Below are 23,726 nucleotides of genomic sequence, written 5' to 3' on the forward strand. Positions count from 1 at the left end.
TTCTTTAGAGGGCTGAAATCATTAATCTACAGTAGTACATAACAAATAATTAATGACATAATAAACTTCATATCATAGGCAAGAAAGGTGCTCAAAAAAAAAAATCATGTAACCCGTAGGGCCTACTCATTACGGTACGGGTTAACCTGCTGCGGGTTAATATGCTGCGGCCAATGGGTGCGACTCGGGACGGGTGTATGTAGCAGCTGGGGTGCCCTTTTTCACTCACTGTACTCATCAACAAGACAATCCTATACTATTGAAAATCCATATATCACAATTTCTATCAAAATGATGGATAGTTCACACATATGAATTGATGAATACGCACCAGAGAACACATATTTCATGGTAGCAAATAGGTTTTCAGCTGAAATCCCGCGGCAGACAACCTATCACTCACGCAGCAGCAGGCAATTGCAGCCACACCGGGCCGTGCTTCGAGCGGTTCTACCGGGCGATCGCCCGACTGGGATAGCGCTGACACCCGTATCCCTGCAGGGTATACAGCGGCGTTTGCAACTGCTACAATGTATTGCTCGCGCGTACCGTACCAGCTAAACTTCATGCTGCGCAAAACGCTAATAATTTTCCGTCTGCGCAAATTGGCCATCCAAAATTGAAATTGCGCTCTCCGTAGCGAACTCCGTGACAAGATTTGGAGGGGAAATTTTTACGGATTTCACTTTGACAATCGATTTTTTTTCCCGGAATATTTTTCAGCAAAGGAAAAAATCCGGAATTCCGGAAAAATCCGGAAAATTAGCAACTCTGTATACCCCAACCCTGAGCAAACATATTGTTGTGGGGGGTTGAAGATGGGGTAGGCCTACTTGAACTTGGTTTATTTCTTCTAAAATACATTTGCAGTGCCATTAGCGTACTTACAGGGGAGGGGGGCAGTCTGCCCCCCCCCCCGACGAGCCACAACTCATGCAAAGGACGTATCCCTGCCCCCCTGACGAGCTTGAAAGACATTTTTTTGCCCCCCCCTGACAAGCTTGAAGACCTATATTGCCCTCCCCCCTCCCCGATGAGCTTAATTGAAAACCTTTTTTTTGCTTGTCAAATTTTTTGACGGATGTGGACTTGTGGTTCAGTCAAGTTGGTCATTACTGCCAAATCTGTAAAAATTAAAGTGTTGTATAATTCCAAAAATAAAAATCAAAAGAAATAGTGAGTGAGGGACATCATCGATTCTCTCTTTTGCAAAACCGAGGCATGCAAACAATTGTTTTGTGAAATATAAGCGTTTAAAATGCCATTACTCTCCTATCTTACATCCCACTTGGATGAAATTTGTTATGCTTGTATGATTTTTTTTTCATTAATTCAAATCAAACATTTTCTGGGGTGGGCTTGACATTTAAGCTTTTATTGCAAATTTGTCATTACAACAACAAGTTTCATGAAATGGGACCTGGTGCCTGTTTCATAGAGGACTTGCAACTGTTGTGACTTTGCCATAATGGCAACTACCATGCAGGGTAACAAGGCTCAGCAGCCAATCAAAATCAATGTTAACATGGTAGTTGCCATAATGGCTTAGTTACAACAGTTACAAGTCCTTAATGTTCAGGTTGGAAGCACAATCAAGATCCCTTAGCTAAGATTCCTTAGCTCCAAGAACCAATGTTGAGTTTGCAAATCTAATCCCAATCAATATAGCTCAACATCTAAACCCCTAAAAAAAAGTTCCGCAACTCAAGTTCGAGCGCTAATAAATTTGTTAGTGTGCCATCATCATATGTAAAAGTGGTATCATTGGAAAGTATGATTATTTCTCTTTACGATCATGTGTCATTTGTAATGCTAGTGTTATCATGAAATACACAGACATGATAAATATGCAACAATGTAAAAAATGAAATGTTGCAAAATTCGTTGCCATGTCAGGTTTGAGTTCTGCAACTCAAACTGCAAGTTTGAGTGCTAATAAATTTCTTAATGTGCCATCATCATGTGTAAAAGTAATATCTTTAGAAAGCATGATTATTCTTCTTTACAATCATGTGTCATTTGTAATGCTAGTGTTATCATGAAATACACAGACATGATAATACGCAGCAATGTTAGACATGAAATGTTGCAAAATGCGTCGTTTGCAAAAGCGAATTTCCAATTGTTTCGATGATGGACCGAGTGCATCATATTCACTGTCCCCTGCATGGTGGAAATTCTATAGAAATGGAGACTCTTGTTAGAAATCAATGCATTTTGCAACATTTCACTTCTGACTTTTCTCAATGTTCAGGGTGATTGCATATTCCATGATTACATAATCACAGCAAGTGGCATGTCATTGTAAAGAAGAATAATTTAGCTTTCCAATGATACCAGTTTCATCTTTTATACTTCAATAACCAAAAAGATATCATCCCCCAAATCTGAGTTGCAAAACTTTTTTGAAAGGTTTAGTATGATTCATCCAAGGACCAATTTAATTTCAAATTTGGTGCTGTACTGGTGATGTAAGAAATCAGCCAAACATCAAAAAGGTAAATACCAAACTTCAAATCCCCCAGAGCCCAAGCTGTTCCTCCCTTTCTTCTCAGTCAATCAGTTGCAAGGATTCAACAGTGAACATCACTTGCAAAGAGCTTTGTAAAAGTCCCCCGTGATCAAAAGTAAATATAGTCAAACCTATCTTTATTGAAAACCTGACTTTAGTGGCCAACAAAACTGGCTCCCATTTGAAAGTGATCTATGTTAATGGAACCTGTCTAAAGGTGACACAACACTTGCTCCTGCAAAAAAATTGCTCCGATCTTAATATCTCAGAAGGCATAGGGTTAGACTTCGGATTGTTATAGAGTTTTTTGGTTCAGAATGATGCAAATATTAGGATTTATTTAGTTTGGGGGATTAGGTTTCATGTTCTGCATAATGTGCAGATTTCCATCAAAGCAGTTGTCACCGGAGCAAATGTCATGGAACCGTCTAAAAATGCCACCTGTCCACAGAGACCTTTTTTCTGTTTCAGTTGGGTGGCCTTATCAGACAGCTTTGACTCTATCTCCTTTGTATAATCACTGTCAACAGGGAAGTTTATGATAATTATGATTGGTAGAAATATATTACATGGCACATTAGGTTTGATGGTGGACAGAATGATATTTATTCACAAAATGCAGGAATGTACATGTAGATTAAAAACAAATCGAGCTGCAGCACAAGGAGACTACTGGGTAAATCTCGGGTTGATGGGAAATTACCAGAAGATCAATAAGAATCCTGACCTAACAATGACTTTAACTAAAAGAGTAATGTATATACTTTGTATTTATAATGTATTGAAGACTCCACATTGGTTATGTTAGTATTCCTACCCATGAAAAGATGTTAACAACCTTCCATTGAAAACTGGTTGAATGGATGACAATCGCATTAATGAAATTGGAAAACAAAGACTTGTAAATGGTACCTCAAAGCACAGGGAAGGTGTTAGTTGAGCAATTTCATGTTCTCTCTTCAGTTCGGCAGAGATTTTTAATAATAATAATAGCATTTATATAGCGCCATCTATCTAGAAATATTCTATTCCGAGGCGCTTTGTTATCATTATTATTACCCTGGCTTTAGCTCGAGCTGCCTTTCAGAGCTCATGCATTCAAGGAATTAATCCTGCCGGGTACCCATTCACCTCACCTGGGTCGAGTGCAGCACAACATGGATAATCTGATAATAAAATAATTGTTTGGATCATACATGACTAACAAGCTGTAAACCAACGTAGTTGAGAAACTGGTAGGTCTCCTTGAGGATTGTAACAATTTCAGCAGACAATATGGAAAATACTTAACCAATTAAAATACAAGACAAAATCACATTATTATAAATAATCACTTTGACAAAAACAATACATATGACATGCACAAAGGGAGAACTCTAGTGCAATCCTAATATTACTGAATACCCACAATGAAAATAATGCTCATCCGTAAAATAAACAATCATAAGTGCAAAACCAGTCATTTCACACTGCAAATTGCAACACTTCTATCTCAAATGTGAAATGTCGAATATGAGACATGGATGGTCAAAGCAATATCATACACAATGTTGTACAGAAATATTATTGGTGCGCACAAGCTAGTGTTCTAAAAAGATGATCTGAATTACTTCTGAATGTCAGAAATTCATACATTTATTAATCTCCAGAATTTTGGCTAATAATTGGGTCTAGCTCAAGAGTATGACTGTCCAAACTGTGTCCATAAGTAGTGTGACATGACACAAAAGGTCGTTAGAAATTTACATAAACAACCTATTATGTGTCAGCGACAATGTCATGCCCCTTAGTACATTATTAGATGGTCTCTTTTTACACATCTACTGCATTTTTAATTCACTTTTTTAATAGGCATAGTGGGAGGGTCATATCCTCAAGAAAAATGAATTGCCAAAATTTAGTACTAAACAATATGATTTTTTTTACATTTGGTTTAATATTGATAATTGCTAGTTCTGTGAGCAACTGCCTTATGTACAGTGTTATCACACAGCAAACAAAATTATGTATAATGATAATTTTTTGAATGAACAATCCCACTTCCCAAACTTATCATAAAGATAACTTGAAATTAGATAGTTATATTATACAAACATATTCCATTAATACACACACAGGTATATACATCATGCTCTGTAATAAGCGGACTGTTATACAATTCAATATTTTCAGATATGGCTATGCAATCAGAAGATCGACCTTTACAAACAAACAATGATCGTCATTCATCCAACAATACATTTCACTCCACTTCAGTTGGAGTGTACACAACATTCAAGCCTTTGGTCTTTCGTGAGAACACATCTGTGCCCAAGTGTGAACCATATTTCTCAATTTCATAAATCAAAATGAAATATTGGGTAGCATGACTTTCCTCCTTCATGTAAATTGTGACATTTTCATTTAAATTTCATCATGTAATGAATGAGTAAAGCTCAAAGAATTATGCACAAAAAAATCATTAGAAAGATGTTTTCTTTAATACTGAATTTAATGAAAATATATTACCTCAATGAATGAAATAAATTATTATGAAAATTTCAATTCATATGGAAACTTTCCATTATCGTTGGATCATACACAAATTTCGGCAGACCTTAAGTTTGTTTTGCTTAGCATGAATGTAAAATAGAGAAACGTGTGACAAACATGACTTGATTTAATAATACCCGTACTGAAATTTCTGAAAAATATCTAAAATAAACACTCTCCTTTTTTTCCAGGGGGGGGGGCATACTGTAAGTCTAAGTAATAACAATACAGTTCAAGATAAGCAACATATAATTGGACCAACTTCCATCTGTATTGCATAAAATTTTGTGTGGATTTTTCATCATCATTATTATTTTGCATGTTTTCTAAGGACATTATATTACAAAGGAAATTTCTTTCTTTTCTGTTTCATTTGCTTGTTTCTCTAAGGACAGTATATTACAAAGGTGATATATATATATTTCTTCACATTCTACAATACTGAATATTTCTACAGGTCCCTTTGGTTTCTCTGCCTCCCACCTTGGCCTGGTCCCTTGGGTCTGGCAGGGGTGGGGCGGCGGTGGTAAGGATGGGCGTCGTCAGAGGTCTTCTCAGAACGATCGAATCGGACAGATTGCTGGTTGTCTTGATGGTGTCTCACGGGCCTCTGCTCTCTATCGTGCCTGTACCTGCAGTAACCATGGCAACAAAGGATCCATTCAAATATGATATATATTCAAGTTTTTATGGACTGAATGAGCGGTCAACTTATCATACCAGATTGTGATTAAAGAAATCATAAGTATACATTGACGAGTGGATACCATGCGCGAACAAAAAAACACGTAAAAAGGAGGTCCTTTTCACGATAGGGCACGTTACATACGTAACGTGATAAGGGTGTCAAAAACACAAAAATAATGAAAGAAGGATATCTATTTCGCTAGGAAAATTACGTGTTAAGGGTAGAATTTGCGGGGATGACAAAACAAAATTAAAATGTTTTATAAAGGATGTCCTTTTTGTCCCAACACTTCGTGTTTATAGTCCGATTTGCACGAGGTGTAGAAGGTGGGGTCGTCCTAAACCAAATAAGGTAAAGCCGACGACCACAAGAAAGGTAACAATAAAACATTCCTGTACTTGTTTGGGGGTTCATTTCAGGGAATATTTGCCAAGAGTATCATTTTGTTTCCAATTTTGTTATGGGTATGGTTTCACATGCCAATACTTGTTAAGGGGTGCATTTTCAGAATATGGAAATTACGTGTTTAGGGTGCTTTTTGAGACCCCATGGTCGCACATGGTATCCACTCGTGAATGGAAGTGGCCCCCCGGGACAGGGTAGCAGCAACTCCCATCTTTTTATGTCTTTTGGTCTGACGCAGCGGACCTCCCAGTTGTGAGACGGACGCTCTACCAACTGAACAAGTGACAAGTTTCAAGTTGGCAAGGAAACAATGAAAGCAAACTTACTCTCTGCCATCTGTGATAGCGGACATGGTTGGCCTGCTAGCCCCTACAGAACGTCCACCTCCACGATGACCGCCTGTCCTCTGCTTCCATTCATTATCAAATGCATGTGCATCACCTGGATGGAAGTGAAATCATAATGTCACCTGCTAAAGCAATCACCATTTAATTCTAAGATTTTAAGCACTCTACAATCAAGGAGCAGCATAATTGCTCTGGCTATTAAACAGAGAAGCAATTACATGCTTCTGCATTTCAAGGAATGGTTTGTTGTGCAGGGGACCTTCTTTACTACATCTATGTTTTTGCTTCAATTACATGTACATGAAAAGATTTTTTTTCTTTCCCTCTTCTAAAATTTCCACTCAACTATCATTTTATAAAGGATGCAAATATACTTTCGTCAAGATGCAGATATATTACTATTTTTAGGTATGCCAATTATGATTTATATTGAAGCCCCAATACCAACTACATTGAGACATATTGTACTAGATATAAAAAAAGAAGAGCTTTCTTTGGTCTGAATTATACTTTAAAGCCCTGTCACATTGTTACGTGCAAGCCTTGCAGGTGAATTGTAACGAAGTTTTGAGCATGTTCAAAACATTTTCTGCGGGCAAATCTGACTCGCATGTGCTCCTGCGGGCAACTGCATGCCGATATGGGTGACCTTTGGGTGACCTGCAGGTAGCAAAAATAGTCCCTGCATGTCACATGTAAGGCTTGCACGGAACAATGTGACAGTCCTTCTGCCATATCTTTAGCCTTAAAAGTGGCACCCCGACATGTTTCATTCTCTAAGGCCCACTGAAGCATCCATTACATCTTGGATTGGTACCCCAGGAACTTTTTTTTTTCAAGTTCTATTACTTAAAGAATATGACTTACTTTCATCGATATTCAAGAAGTCTTGCTTCTCTTCCTGGTCTCCTGTTCTAGAATTCCTTGATTTCTCAATCACATGACCTCTATCACCTGATAAAAGATAAAATATTAATATTAGAATAATACACATAATAATAACAATAATAATGACAATAAAATTCATTGCATGCTTGATATTAATATTTCAAAGCAGAAAGAAAAGAAAAATATAGAAGCAAGATGAAAAAAACTTTTTGAAATATATAATAAAAAGAATATGAATGTCAAAAACATCATCACTGCAACTATCAAAAATATATATCATAGAAACTAATACAAACTAAAAAAAACACCAGGATGGTACATCTTAAATAAAAAAGGATCAGTGTGACAAAGAACCAGAAAACATAATGCATCTGTCACCTCATACTGTGGGAAGATGCATAAATTTGAAAACGTCAAGAAGGCATGTATCATAAATTTAAAAAGCAAGTCAAAAACTGTGCAAGATGAGCAATACTTACCAATGTGATGGCCGATTGCCATTTTATCAATGCCTACCCTTGAATCCCTTACTGTTTTCCTTGTTTCACGAATCTGGAAAGGTAAAAATTGCCATTTGTAGTTCACATAGACTTGGTAAATTATGATGTGTTAATGGGGAAATATTTGTCTTTATTGCACGGAGAGTCTTCATTTTATAGTCACATAATAATAGCAGGGCGCTAGGGAGAACAGTTTTCAGAACTTAAGTGGTTACCCTGGATAAATATGCTGTTATTATTTATTATATATGTATGTACATGTATATTTTAAATATTCTGAGCTAGCATGTCTAAAAAATCCTCTGCCTTCTCGATATTTTGCTATGAAAGTCTATGAAATTAGCCACCTGTCAGAGCCCGAGAAGCGAGTGTACAGAATAATCACTCTGAGTGTGACGTCACCGGGGGGAATTTAGTATAAGAGGTGCCGGGGTGTAATACAGAAATGCTATGCAGAGAGAGAAAGATGATTTACAATTTTTTTTCAAACCAACTCAAATCAAACAAATAGGAATCATATGTACAAATCTTTACTTTCCCTGTATAAAAAAACAGTATGAATAACTATCATGAACTCTTAAATCATGATGTAAGATTGCAAACAGTGAGTTATTGAATGATATTTTCACTATTTCTCATTTATTTTATCACCATGTCCCATCAAGAGAGTAGCTGGAAAGTAATTCCGGCGGCTAGCTCAGCTCTGTGCGCGCTGCACGCCTATATGCATTACACACAACACCCAGGCATTGAGTGTACTGTAGTGGTCTGGTATGTCGCCTATATGTCTTCGAATAATTATTACTTCCTTTCAATATCGTTCACATACATTTAAAATCAATAGCGATAAAATGAAGTTTTGACACAAAAGTATATATGAAGGCGTACGTGCATAGTACACAAAACGACACTGCCTTGTTTAACTACATGTACACCGGGACCGAATACCCCCCCCCCCCCCCCCCCGGTGACGTCACAGTCAAAGAACACCCGTTCAAATTCACTATTTTGAAAAAGAAAATGGGGGGTCGAATCACCTCGTAATGTTCGGGGGGTTGTAAGGTTGATATTAATGTAAATATCTCAATATTTGGAATTGTCTTCTTAATTCAACTTTAACCGAGTCAGACATCAAGAGAACCTCCCGAATAGTAAGGTACACTGAGATCATCTACACATACATCATATACACACATGGACACATTAATCATTTATTGCTTGAAAAAAAATGCCTGGCTTTATTTTTCTTATTCTTTATCATTAATTACAAATTCTCACTTTCTATCGGAATCTTATGATTGAGGTTAGGCGGCCAAGTGGTCATAGCCACAGTAGTGACGGCACCAAGGCACTTCTGCAGGGTATTTTATCTGCTTGATCAGTATCAGTTCATTTGTTGAAAAATAAATCTTGCAATCACTTCGTTTTGACAGATATGTGCAAACAATTCCATGATCAGTTTGATTGATTCCATTCAAATCTATGGGTGATAATGCACGGTTCCCAGTTTTTCAAGAAAACAAAATTCCCTGATGAAGTTTATAAGATTCCATGATAATTATAATTCTTTAAACCCATTCCCAGTTTTGCATGTTTTCTATTAGTTGTTGCAGTAAATTACATGTATTTTCAGTATTAAAACAATAAGGTAAAACTAATTAGTAACACCATAACCAGTCATGTTCACTGGATGTTGTTTCGACAAGCAACAAATTATAACAAAATCTGACAGTACCGTGCTTTCGACTTTTCTGCTGATCAAAATTCCCTGATTTTTCCCTCATTTGAGGCATATTTCCCTGATGAGAGGTATTTTTTAAATCAAATTCACTGATTTATCCCTGAATGGAAAAAAAAAACTAATTTCCCCTGATTTCCCTGATGGGCTGGGAACACTGTAATTACCACAGCTAGAATTCATCTTTCATTCTCACAAATATTTTGATTGGCTGATTGCTAATCTTACCCCTCCAGGTGCTTGTCTGGTGGACGAAGAAGCCTGGTAGTATTGTGGTGCACCATCTCCGGTGTTAGAATAACTCATCACAGATGATGACGAGAAGCAGTGAGAATTGGGATCGTTGGCTACTCTTTCCTGTCATGAAAGAGAACTAACAGGATTAATCACAATCTACATGATCAATTATCATGGTATAAAACATTAGCATAATAGACTGGTTGTACTAGAAGACTTGAGTCCTGTTTCATGAAGGACTTGCAACTGTTGTAACTTTGCCATTATGGCAACTACTATGGAAACCTTGATTATGATTGGCTGCTGAGCCCTGTTACCATGGTATTACCATAATGGCATAGTTACCGATACAACAGTTGCAAGTCCTTTATGAAATGGAAACGGGGCCCAGATGTTAGTACCTGAGTCAGGGAGCGGTGCAAAAAAATATTTGGCACTCAAATGCAAATATTCTGTTGCAATAGACTGATCAATTTTAACAGTAGCAAATCAGATTACACTGCTTGTTTCAAGAAGCAGATTAGCAATCATCTCAAATTTGCAATTAATGTAATTTTTTTTTGATTTAGGGGTTGAAAATAATCTTAAAATTGATCACAAGTTTCTTGCAACACCCAATTAGACCGAGACTGATAATCACAAGAATAAGAATGAAGAACTACATTATCACACTGTATGATTGTATTCTTATCACATAGGGGATGTTGCAAGAAAATATTTGCAATCAATTGCAAATATTCTGTTGCAATTTTACAACTGATAGATCAATGTTAGCAGTAGCAAATCAGATTTAACTTCTTGTTTTAAGGAGCAGATTACAATGTAGCAATCAATCACTAATTTGCAATTAACTGCAAGACAGATAATTGATTTAGGGACCAAAAATAGACTTGCAATTGATTGCATGTTTCTTGCAACACCCCAATAGTCTCACAAACAGAAGTGGCATGAGTAGTACACTGCTCAAATCTGTATCATAATGCAGTGTGTATCTTACCATATGCCTCTGCATATTTCCCATCATGGAGTTCATATCTGCAAACATGGAATTCATTCCCATCATACCAAAGGGAGACATTGCCTGCAGAAGAAAACATAACATACATGCTATCAGAACAACAGCTTTCAAAAACTTAGAGGACAAGTCCACCCTAACAAAAACTTTATTTGAATAAAAAGAGAAAAATTAAACAAGCATAACACTGAAAATTTTATCAAAATCGGATGTAAAATAAGTTATGGCATTTCAAAGTTTCGCTTATTTAAAAAAAATAGTTACATGAACGAGCCAGTTACATCCAAATGAGAGAGTTGATGACATCACTCACTCACTATTTCTTTTGTAATTTATTATATGAAATATGAAATATTTTTATTTTCTCGTCATTGTCATGTGGAATGATGTTTCATTCCTCCCTGAACACATGGAATTCCATTATTTTAACATTTTGTGCTTCAGGCAAGGAGGTCCTAATTGTCAAATTCGTAAAAATTGAAATATTCAAAAAATTGTATATTCGAAAAATAAAAAACAAAAGAAATAGTGAGTGAGTGAGTGACATCATCAACTCTCTCATTTGGATGTAACTGGCTCGTTCATATAACTATTTTGTTGAAAATAAGCGAAACTTTGAAATGTCATAACTTTCTTATTTTACATCCGATTTTGATGAAATTTTCAGCATTGTGCTTGTCTGATTTTTCTCTATTGATTCAAATCAAAATTTTTCTGGGGTGGACTTGACCTTTAAACTGATTATTTAACTTTATTCTGATTTAAACAATTCTCATTCTTTGTGAGTAGATGATTAACACAGATAGATGGTACTTGTTTCAAAAGGGAATTCTATTAACGTGAGTGTAAATTCATGGCCTCTTTAACACAGGTAGTCTTTCTACTAAAGATGCCAATAAAGATGGTAGGTATGTATATGGGCTTTGATGCTGATAGAAGTTGAATCCTTTTGCCTGATGCTTCAGCCAAGGGTGACAAGACTTTGAAGAGGAATCTCAGACAGAAATGTTACTTAGCCTATTTTCTCTTGTGAAACACCCCCAAGACCCATGCATAAAAGTTACTCCATGTATTATGGTGACTTTGCAGTCCGGTGGTAACACTGATCAACAGCCAATCAAACTCAAGGAATCTTTGCAAGTTACCATACTGGTAACTTTTGTGCAACAGGGCCCACAAATATGGGATGAAAATGTGATCTTACCATTGGATCATTTGCAGGATTCCTTGATGGTTGACGGGATCTCATTGCACCTCTGCCTTCTATGGATGGCTGCATGAAAGGGTGGGAGAACATACTCTGCATCGATGACATGTGCCGACGATGTGTCTCCTGCATTTCACTGTAACATGGCAAATACAAATTGTCCAATTTTCAATTCATTATTTTTAAAACATAAACCAGTAGCCGGTCTATAGGATATTTACGGTAAAAGATAACAATATGAGGTAGAATTTGTGTTGTATCAGTGAATGAAAGAGTAGTCCTGGCTTGCAATGCCACATCACCATTGCAGCCAATTTGAAGTCTCTATGCGTTTGCCGTTAAAGGTATTGTTTAACTTTGTGAGCAGCCGATTTAAAAAATTCTCAAACCAAGATGAAACATGTGTACAAGTGCACGTATTAGAACTAATAAACCCTGAAAACAACCATTATTGAGAATGAAAAGCTAAAACTACAAGGCAAACCCTGATTTTGTAAATAGGTGTCTTATAGACGCCTAAATAGTACACATAAATGTATGGGATGAAATTAAGATGGTGTTTCCGGTCACTTTATATTTCAATTTTTGAAGCACTAAATAATTATTTTCTAACGCAATTTTTTCTGGGCTTCATTTTTGTAACATATCACAGACACAGGTGACAAATGTGTCCTGCTTCAGATTTTTTAAAAGTCAAACCAATGCTAACCAATCACTTTAAGTGAATACCCTGTACTAATTTTTACAATATTTGAAAATTCACAATTTTCTAATTGTTTGTCCAATATTGTCTGAACTTTCACCCATCTACTTGTCTAATTTCTCCCTTTTCCTCTAAAAAACTTTGTTAATTGGTTGTTTTGCTTAACTCCGTTGGCTCAACTCACCAAAGTCCAAAGTCAGAGACAAAAGTTCTAACTCGGTCTGTACAGGGACTCAATCAATGGCCATATGTTTATGCATATTAAGTTCGGATATTAAAACTAGGGAAGTGAAGTTGCAAGACAGCCAAAGTAAGTCACTGCTTTTTGTCCTTTAAGTTTAACTCAAAGTTTGTTTTTCCCATTTGGTGCAATCAGGCCAAAACAGAAATTTTGGTCTAGTTCTTTTCATATATTTTTATGAAATAAAGACAAAAATCGATGAGCCTCGTCGGGGGGGGGGGGGATTTTGCATTATTAACCCCCTAATACAATAGTGGCTGCACAATCGAGAGCCGTCTGTATCAGGAGAAATTAAAATTAGGGCCTAGATCTAAGACTAAAAGTTGATAAAAAAACGGTAAGCGATGAATTCCAATTACCGGAGTTAGAAATGAATATTCATTATAAATGACGTATTCTGTTGAATCCCGGGGGTGTTGAATTTCGGGAATTGAAGAGTCATAGCAGTGTCATAGCGCGCGTATTTTTGATAGCGTTGTAGAGACGTACAAACTATTATGTGGTGCCAACAAAAGAGAACTCGTTTGGAGAACGGTGTAGAGAACTTATGTTGGTTACCAGACTTATTTTAATTTGTCTTCTCGATCTCGGTAGGTAGGTAAAATATTTTAATCTGGGTATACCCTTGAGCTGAGGGTCAAGTTTGAGAGATAGGCCTAAATAGCAGCTAGACTTAGCTGGCTAGCTAGACCTACTTAGTAAGCTACTGAGCCAGAACTAGTCTTAGCCTTAGCAGAGCCTGAGCTGAGGTAGCTCACTAGAATACGTACACTGGCGGCGGAAGCCAAAAAATTTAGGGGGTGTCCACCTGAAATGTTGGGATGGACACATGTAAAAAATTGGACAAGCGCCCCCAAATTTTTTGACAAGCAAAAAAAAAAAAAAAAAGGGTATCAAAAAAAATTAGGGGGGTCGACCGTCTCCCCCACCTAAAATTTAGGGGGGGACACGTCTAGCTAAGTCTAGCTGCTATTTAGGCCTTTCTCTCAAACTTGATCCTCAGCTCAAGGGTATACCCAGTCCCAGATTAAAATATTTTACCTACCTACCGAGATCGAGAAGACAAATTAAAATAAGTCTGGTAACCAACATAAGTTCTCTACACCGTCACCGTTCTCCAAACGAGTTCTCTTTGGCACCACATAATAGTTTGAACGTCTCTACAACGCTATCAAATTACGCGTGCTATGACTCTTCAATTCCCGAAATTCAACACCCGCGGGATTCAACAGAATACGTCACTCAATCATAATAAATATTCATTTCTAACTCCGGTAATTGGAATTCATCGCTTACCTAAAAAAACTCCTTGAATTGAAAGTTGAATGAAATCGAAGCAGACGGCAGCCAGCTGTCTACCCCTACTCTCTGTACTGTCATGACTGTAGTGTAGTCTAGCATTTGTTGTTAATGCAAGTAATCTTTGATGAAGCCTTTTAAAAAAATGCGTGCAAGGTGGTCAGTTTCAATGTCAAAAGAGGTGGTTGATATGTGTTGACTCGGCAGCATGCAGCTGCATCATGCACAGATCAAGCAGCCGCGGGCCCGCGCCGGCATCCCTGGCCTAAGCCCACCCCCAATTACCGGTACCCTCGCGACATCACTATGGAATTGAAAACGTAACAATTCGATTTCTCACCTGAAAAATGGATCGTCAAATCCTCCAAAAAGAGATGGTCCAAACATGGCGAAGTATTATAATGGATAAGCCGTTGACTGAAATCCCTGCAGGTCGAGAAAAATGTGTGACGGGAGATGCACGATCATAAACAAGTTTTTAAAGGAAACATTTGTTTAGATTTACGCAATATTCGTCGATCTCGAAGGTTCACGAAATTCTATTGTAGCAATGGGAAGTGCAGGCCAGCGAAACTACACGTAAAATATATTACAAGGTCCGGTACGTAGCTAGCTAGTATAACACTGATCAGTGCAGTATATACGATGCGTGGGGTAGCAGCGAAAATGTCAATACAGTACTAGCCCCAACTCTAAGAGCCCCACCCCTCCCATCGAATTGCGTACATGTACTACTAGTGTTTGACGCAGGTTTGACGTACCCCACCCCCATAACTTATCCAGGGGTGGTTTTCTAAAAAAAATGTGTTGATTTTTATTAAATAAAATTGTTCCTTCCTCAGCAACATGATAGTTTGTGAATGAATCATCTTCAGTATCATAATTCAATCGGCCTGTAATAATAGAGATCATAAATAGGCAATTATAACAAAGAAAACAAAAGTGTTCAAATAATTACAGTTGATGAAAATTCGTCAAATAACAAAAAAAGTTACGATTTTAAAGAAAAATGTTTATGTTAATTTTGTGACATCACAGACGAGCATACGGCTCCTCCATAGGGGATACCGGGGAGAAATAGGAAAGTTTCGTATTTGCAGTTATAGGACTCAGAGATAATTCCTTGTAACTATTCAAACTTGATGTCAAGCTATCACAGGCCGTTATAATGAAGTATGTATTGCCACCGCTACATTATTCTATTTTGTGTAGTTAAAGATTTTTGAAACCCTTACTTTCAGGGTATTGACGGTGAAATATGAGACGACCTCAAATGTATCCTCACTTATAGCTATGAGATTGATGATATATAACAACCATTTTTTTTTTATGAAGATATAAGGAAAAAATAGATGAATTTGTGAAAGTGGGAAGAAGGCCCTTTACAAGCTCTAAATTAACAGTCACTTGGTTGAGAAAAATAAAAACATAATCGCAGAACATCAAAAGCTTCCCCTCTATATGAAGTGCATACACAAAAAAGGGTAATAATGCTCCATGGGGGTAACTATGCATGTGTCCAACCAACATTGGGCGTTTTTATTTATCCAGTGTGATGAACATTTTGCCCATTATAACGGTAATCATGGGTGGAAATCCCAGGGGGACCGTGAGGGGGGACGTGTCCCCCCTACTCAAAATAGTAGGGGGGACACAATATCAAATGTCCCCCTACTATTTCGGGTCTTTGGTGATGCTAAGAAATATATAACTAAAAATGGGAATAAAACGTGCGTTTTGGGACGAGATGACTTTTTTTTTTTGCTTGTCAAATTTCAAATTTATTTTCGTCGAAATGTCCTTAAATTTTTAGGTAATAGCCTTTTTTTTTTGCTTGTAAAATTTTCCAGACCCTTGTCCCACCTACATTTTGGGAGAGATTTCCGCCCCTGACGGTAATTGCTGCTTATTTTTTAACCTTACTGGAATATGCTTCCCGCATTGGGTAAAATTGGTTGGACATACAAATACCCTCGTGCTGGTTAAAATTTTACCCAATATTTTTTTTACAGTGTAGGGCTTCACCAATCTCGCCCTTTCCTTCCTAAAAGTTCCTTTTTACGAGCAACAGGTAGACCTCACATAATTCTGGTCTTCAAATTAAAGATATCATTTATGATCTACATGTATTCTTAACGGTTTCCTATTATTCACTCAATTAACACTTTAACATTGGTAAAATTTTATTAATTTATCTATTTATTTTGTTTTGTTTACCCAGGGTAACCCCATCAGTGGACTAAGCACTGTTTTACTCGGGGGCCCTGCATACAAGTAACAAATACATACATACATTAACAATTACTAATATGAAAAGTCAGCCAATTCGAAAAGATTATTATATGAGTTGAATTACACGTCAGTATTCTACCGCAATGATTCATTTCTAAATAAAACAATTTCTTTCTGTTTTCTCCTCTTTTTTTTCATTTGAAGATTGCACTTCTACAATAAAAAAATACAATGGGTCAAAACGTAATTAGACACTTTGAGAAAACTATTAACTCTACACAGTGGCGTACCGTCACGGTGGGTCATGGCATGGAGGGGGGCACCAGCAAAAATTTTGAGTCACTAGTGAGCGCTCGAAGCGCGCTCCGGTTGCCAGGTATACTGACCTAATAGAGTCACTTTAAGGACAGTGCCATTAAACGGATATGTATTTCATTGGACAAATAATGCGGGCGCGAAGCGCGAGCTTAAAATTTTTGATATTCAGACCTAAAAAGGGACACTATATCTTTTGTATATGATACTTACCTGTCTCACTAAATAATGCGAGCGCGAAGCGCGAGCTGAAATTTATGCAAATATTGACCCCAAACAGGAAGATTTTAAGGTCTATATTTTAGGAATCCATTTGGAGTATACACATTTCATCATAGTCATCTAATGCGAGTGCCAATAAGCGCTTGCTGATTTTGTTAGAATTACATCTTAACATGCACATAATGCACTTGTAATCATGATTAACATACCCATCTCACTAATCAAATCTTGCGAGCGCGAAGCACGAGCTGAAAATTTAGGAAATTCAGACCCGAAGAGGGGCATTGTTTGTAGGAATTCACAAAGACCATACGTGAGTTCACTTACCATATGATTCTAGCGCGAAGCGCGAGCTGAAAATTTTTGATATTCAGATCAGAAAAGGGACATTTTAAAGACTGATTCTAGGAATTCATGGAGAGCAGACATATTTCACCAATCCACTACTGCGAAGGAAATGTTTTATATTAAGACCTTAAAATAGGGCAATCACTTTCAGTAGTCATGAAAAAGAAGCATACTATTGTACATAAAACAATAATAACTCGAAGTGCCAGGAAATATATTTGGCAGTATGCTGTACATTGACTTGAAAACGGGAGTATTTAGTATAACAGGGTTATATATCTCGTTAAACAGACAATGCGAGCACCAGGAACAATGAAGACATAGGCCCTGAGCAAATTATGTTTCGTAAAGTTATGAAAAAATGTTTCTTATGTAATATAACATAACATAATTACGATATAATATGACATTATAATGAACAATAATATCTTTTTTTCCCACTACGTTTATCTTCCTTTCTCCCTCTTTTTCTCCTTTTCCCCGTTTTTTTTTGTCAGCCGATTGGGGGGGGGGGCACGTGCCCCCCATGCCACCCGTAGTTACGCCACTGACTCTAAGGTAAAACAACTGTTGCAATGCAAGAACTCTAAAAAATGAAGAAGTCAAAATATGATAACAATTTAACTATACGAATTCTCTCATAAAATCGCTGTTTTCCTTGAATATAAATTTGCTATGAGACGTACCTGGATCGTATTAACATAAAATTACAAAATGTAAGCTTTTCAGTCTAGTCTACACAAAAAAAATCAGACTGACATTTTCCCTCCTTGCATGAAAAACCATTATACAAAACAAACATTTTGACATAAAATGTGTATTACACAGAATTGAACATCAATATGAAAACATTTATTGTAATAAAGATGTTAAGATAATGATGAGGAGAAATGGGACAATGTGTCCGGGGGCACTATTTTCCAAAACCGTGTACAAAAACGTAAAAATTACCACAGGATCGATTGTTAGATTTTTTTGCATGGTCAGCCCCCCACTTTGAAAACCTTTCCGTGGCCCCTTGTCACCATTATTACTATTCAAGTGAAGCTATACTACGCGTATCAAAAAAGGGATAGTTTTGAAAAGTTTATCAAAATTTTATTTCATTATGATATGTATATTTTGATGTCAATAGATGCTCTGCAGTTTCGAATGCAACAGAAACAGAAAACAGAAACAGAAAATGACGAAAATACCCAGATTAAGGATTTCTTGTTTTTACAAAGTGACGGATAAGCAGCTGTCACTACGTGAAAATAAACGAATACGCTTTATCACTCAAGAGTTTTTTCACGAATAGGGTATTTATATTGGGCACATATCCGACTTGTTAGGTGCTTAAAGCGCTCCTACTAGTATATTACCCGGCTAAGCTAGGTGTTCATAGCGCACACAGCGGAAGGAATTACTTCCTACCGGTACCCATTTACCTCACCTGGGTTGAGTGCAGCACAATGTGGATCAGTTTCTTGCTGAAGGAAATTACGTCATGGCTGGGATTTGAACCCATGACCCTCTGTTTGAAAGTCCGAAGACTAATCGTGTACAAAAAAAGAAAGAAAGTAAAGAAAAGGTTAATAAAGCAGGTACGAATAAAGAATAAGAAGAAAGAAAGAAAGTAGGTAGGTAAGAAAGGAGACAGAAAATGGTCAAAATGAAGCAGACATTAAAAAAAAAGATGCGGGAAAAGATGAAAGAAATAAAGCAGAAAAATAATGAAAGAAAGTGTAAACGAAAGAAAGCAATTAAGCAAAAAGAAATTATGAGAAAATAAAAAAAATATAAGAAAAAAAAAAGAATGAATAAAATCGTTCTTTTTATCCTTTTTATATCTTTAAAGATATAAAAAGGAGGATAAAAAGAATGATTCATGATAAAGTGAAAAAAAGTATTATGAAAATGAAGGTACAAAAAAAGAAAGAAAAGGAAAAGGGAAAAAACGGAAAAGGACAAATAAAGAGATAAAAAAATGATAAAATGAAGGAATAAAGATCCGGAAAAAGAAAGCATTTAGAAAAAAAAAGGAGTGAAATAAAGTTAAAAAAAAAGCAAGAAAGAGAAAAGGAAGGAATAAAAAAAATATAAAAAGTGAAGGAAATGAAAATGAAACAAAGAAATAATGAGAGAGAGATAAAGAAATATAAGAAAAGATGAAAGAGAAATTAAAACAAAAACAAAGACTAAAGAAGGCAAATCGAAAGAAAGGTACATTCAAGGAAAGAAAAAGAACAAAAAGGGAAAATAATAAGGCAGGAAAATGAAGAATTACTTTAAAAAAACGAAAAAAAATTATTGAAAAGATTTTTAGAAATAAATAGAAGTAAGACAGAGAGAGAGAGAAAAAAAGAGAGTAAATAAAGAACGAACGGAAAAAGAATGAGCGAAAGAAAGAAAAAATGAAATAAAGAAAGTAAATAAGACAAAAAATATGTCAGAAATCAGAAATAAAAAAATGAGAGCGAACGAACAAACAAATGAAAAAAAAGAACAAAAAATGAATATTAAAGAAAGAAAACAAAGACAAAATAAGGGGGAAATTTGAAATTTAAGCGAACGAAGATAGAAAGAAAAAAGGAAATAGCAAATATAAAGACGAAAGAATTATGAAAGAAAGAAAAATAAGGAAGAAATAAAAAGATTACAAAAAATAAAGTGAAGGTAGAAAAACAAAGGAAAAAAAGGAAAAGGGAAAATAAAAAAGGAAGAAACATGAAGAATAAATAAATCAAAGGAAAAGAAGAAGTTAAAAAGGATTCAAAAGAATAAAACAAAATGTCAATGCAAACAGACATAATAATAATGTACTTATATAGCGCATAATATTGGTAATCTCTATGCGCTTAACAAATGAATTATCTATTACATAAGAGATCAAATTATTAATATGGTTTTCATTATAGACATAGTCAATAGACAAGTCAAATAGACGAGTCAATGCAAATAGACATCAAGATTGAACATTTTGATCAGATGTTTTGATAATATTTTTGAAAATGTCTTTTAAATGTTTTCTTCTCAGGCTATCAAAACCATTATATGCTTGATATCATGATAATGTTTAATGTTCAACCTAAGAAATGCCAAAATTTGAAATGTCTTAACTTTGTTATTCCTTATTCGATTTCAATGAAATTTTCAGTGTCTTTGTTTTTCTAATTTTACTTTATCTGATCAAATCATATCATTTTCAGTCTTGAGTACCCCTTTAAAGGACAAGTCCACCCCAACACAAACTTGATTTGAATATAAAGAGAAAAATTCAACAAGCATAACAATGAAAATTTCATAAAAATCGGATGTAAAATAGGAAAGTTGTGAAATTTTAAAGTTTCAGTTATTTTTAACAAAACAGTTATATGAACGAGCCAGTTACATCCAAATGAGAGAGTCGATGATGTCACTCACTCACTATTTCTTTTGTATTTTATTGTTTGAAATATGAAATATTTTTATTTTCTCGTCATTGTCATGTGAAATGAAGTTTCATTCCTCCCTGAACACGTGGAATTCCATTTTAACATTTTGTGTTTCAGGCAAGGAGGTCCCAATCATCAAATTCGTAAAAATCGAAATATTGTATAATTCAAACAATAAAAAAACAAAAGAAATAGTGAGTGAGATCATTTGGACGTAACTGGCTCGTTCATATAACTATTTTATTAAAAATAAGTGAAACTTTGAAATGTCATAACTTTCTTATTTTACATCCGATTTTGATGAAATCATCAGCATTGTGCTTGCCTGATTTGTCTCTATTGATTCAAATCAACAATTTTCTGAGGTTGACTTGACCTTTAAGCATGATGAACCTTGCCCTTATGCTTCACCACACTTTTTATGCACTAAAATAAACAGGCAGTTCTTTGGTAAGCCTTTTAGTTGACATACTTGCATTATAGCATATCTTTAAAAAATCTCAAATGAGGTTATGGAAGGCTGAAAAGAGTCAATCTTACACTGTAATATCTTCAGAATATCTTTAAAATCTTCTAAGAAGGTCTAGCAAGGGAAAGTACAGCAAGACAACAGTTAGGAAGGAAGTTTCAGGTACCAGTTTTATCCCTGCATTACTCTTTAGCAATTTGTTTACCAAAAATAGTGCAATTTGTATAATTATCTATATTGGTATGTTTTTATGTAATTGCTTGTACTTGATGGTTGAATTATTAAATTGAATTGAACAATTCATTTATACAGGGCCAAGTGGGATATATGTTTACCTTTATGAAATTGAAGTTCTCAAGAACCACTATTATATTCAAGGGTACTAAATGCTGAACAGCATCCAACTTGAGCTACAATTATTTCCTACTTTGTCATCATTTAAATCAAAGAAAATACAAATACTATATAGGCCTACTGCAAAATGGGTTACACTTCGTAATTCCGAAACACGTAAATTGCCTATACCTCGATGTTCGTTAATCCGAAAACGTAAAGGGTTCGTTAATCCGAACATCTATGACGTTATTCCGAAAGTTTGATAATCCGAAAACGAAAACAGGTTCGTTGTTCTGAAGGTACGTCAGTCCGAAAACAAAATAAGGTTCGTTAATCATTTCTAACAAATCTTCCGAATTACGAACCTCATTTTGTTTTCGGATTAATGAACCTTCGGAATTACAAACCTCGTGTCCACTTCATTTTCGGGCTAACAAAACTTCGAAAATACGAATCCTTTGGAATAACGAAGCCTCGGAATTACGAATGTATGCGTGCAACATGATAATGAATACATATTTTTTTTAGAAACATGCTACAGTATGTCAATCTCTCCCCAGTCCTGTCTACTATCCAATCTCATTTTCATTTCCTTTAGTCTTTTCTCCTTCTCTCGTCTCTTTCTATCTTGGCTTTGACATCTCTTCATCAAAATAATTTAATTTGTTTTCTCAATTTTATGGAAATAGCCTCAATAAGCCCTCATGGCTTTTAGTATTTCCACCATATTTCAATTGTTGGCGTATCCTGTATTAAGGGTGTCAAAATCAGGGGAAAAGGATATATTGGTGACATACAATACATATTTTTGTTAGGGGTTACACTTGAGTAGGGGACAAATATTCTCAAAAGATCATGCAAATATACCTGAATAGGGTGTAAATCTGACCATTGGGTAAAACCTGTTGAGGATGGGTTTGTAAAAACCTGTAATTGCATGTGTGTGCAGTTGGGTGCCCCCACCCCACCCTGATCAGTTCCTTTTCATAACCTTGAAATACACAATAAAATAAATAGAAAATGCACAAAGGTGTCTGTCATAGAAAATTATTTTGAACCATAGAACCATAAAAAGTTCTATCTACTTCTATATTATCACAAAATAGGAATGACAATGAAACATGAGAATGCAAAGTACTGCAAACAATAGCTCACAGTTTTAGGACGGCATCATCAGAACTTATATAAAAGATAAAAATAGAGATATCTAAATATTTACATGAATACCACTTGCAGACTAAAATTAAAATATGATTTCAACAATAAAAGCAAACATACAAAAAGGTAATAAGACTATCTCAGAAATAAATTAAGTGATTCTCGCAAGCAATCATACCACTATAAAACACTCCCTGTAGAGTTGTTACTTGTGGAGAGTTTTTATCAGGTGTAGACTTTGAGCAGTGTTTTTAAGAGGAATATGGGCTGTATGATGCTGTGAATATCACTAGCTTACAGGGGATTTATCATTTCCCCATGAACACTTTTGATCAACCACAACTAAGGAAAGCCTGCAACAACATACAAAATGCTTATTTGTTTAAATGTTTTCTTGATATGCTTTATGTTCATGCATTCTTTGTTTTCTTGAAAATTTAGTGTGCTTTTTTTAATTTACAAAGAACATTGCACAATTTTCCAGCAGGAAAAAACTATGACAATGATGGTTTTCCATGGCCATATGAGTAAGAAAAAACAATTTGACAGTAAATCTAACTCACAAATCCCCAATTCGAGAAATTGGAAAGTGTATCTTCTCCCAGTAATTTGATACCATATTTGGCATTTCTTTATGCTTGGATAATCAATAGGTATTCTTTGCAGTGATGTAAAGTTTGATTTGCGCCAAAGTAAGGCATGACTGCAATGAATGAACCCTAAGATGCCAAGATGTCATAATCCTTCATGAGTTAGTAATAATACTTGCATATCCCTTTTCAATGAAATTAACTTGAGAATTGATACTCATAGTAGTAGAATTATGTCATCATTGACATCTGGATTCATTCATTACAGTCATGCTTTACTTTGGCGCAATTCAAACATTACACCATTGTAAAGAATACCTACTAATCA

General features: G+C 35.7%; 1 protein-coding gene across 1 annotated transcript; it reads right to left on the bottom strand.

The window, feature by feature from the left end:
• Nucleotides 1-5,347: 5,347 nt before the first annotated feature.
• On the bottom strand, nt 5,348-14,866 carry LOC121427405 (myeloid leukemia factor 2-like). Its single transcript, XM_041623779.1, has 8 exons — nt 14,653-14,866; nt 12,067-12,205; nt 10,845-10,928; nt 9,839-9,967; nt 7,852-7,924; nt 7,352-7,438; nt 6,464-6,578; nt 5,348-5,676 (listed from the first exon to the last, which is right to left on the bottom strand). Exons 1-8 carry the CDS (start codon nt 14,697-14,699, stop codon nt 5,496-5,498), a joined length of 855 nt encoding a protein of 284 aa, XP_041479713.1. The 5' UTR covers nt 14,700-14,866; the 3' UTR covers nt 5,348-5,495.
• Nucleotides 14,867-23,726: the final 8,860 nt, after the last annotated feature.

The sequence above is a fragment of the Lytechinus variegatus genome, chromosome 14, assembly GCF_018143015.1.
Source record: "Lytechinus variegatus isolate NC3 chromosome 14, Lvar_3.0, whole genome shotgun sequence".
In the NCBI taxonomy this organism is placed as follows: Eukaryota; Metazoa; Echinodermata; class Echinoidea; order Temnopleuroida; family Toxopneustidae; genus Lytechinus; species Lytechinus variegatus.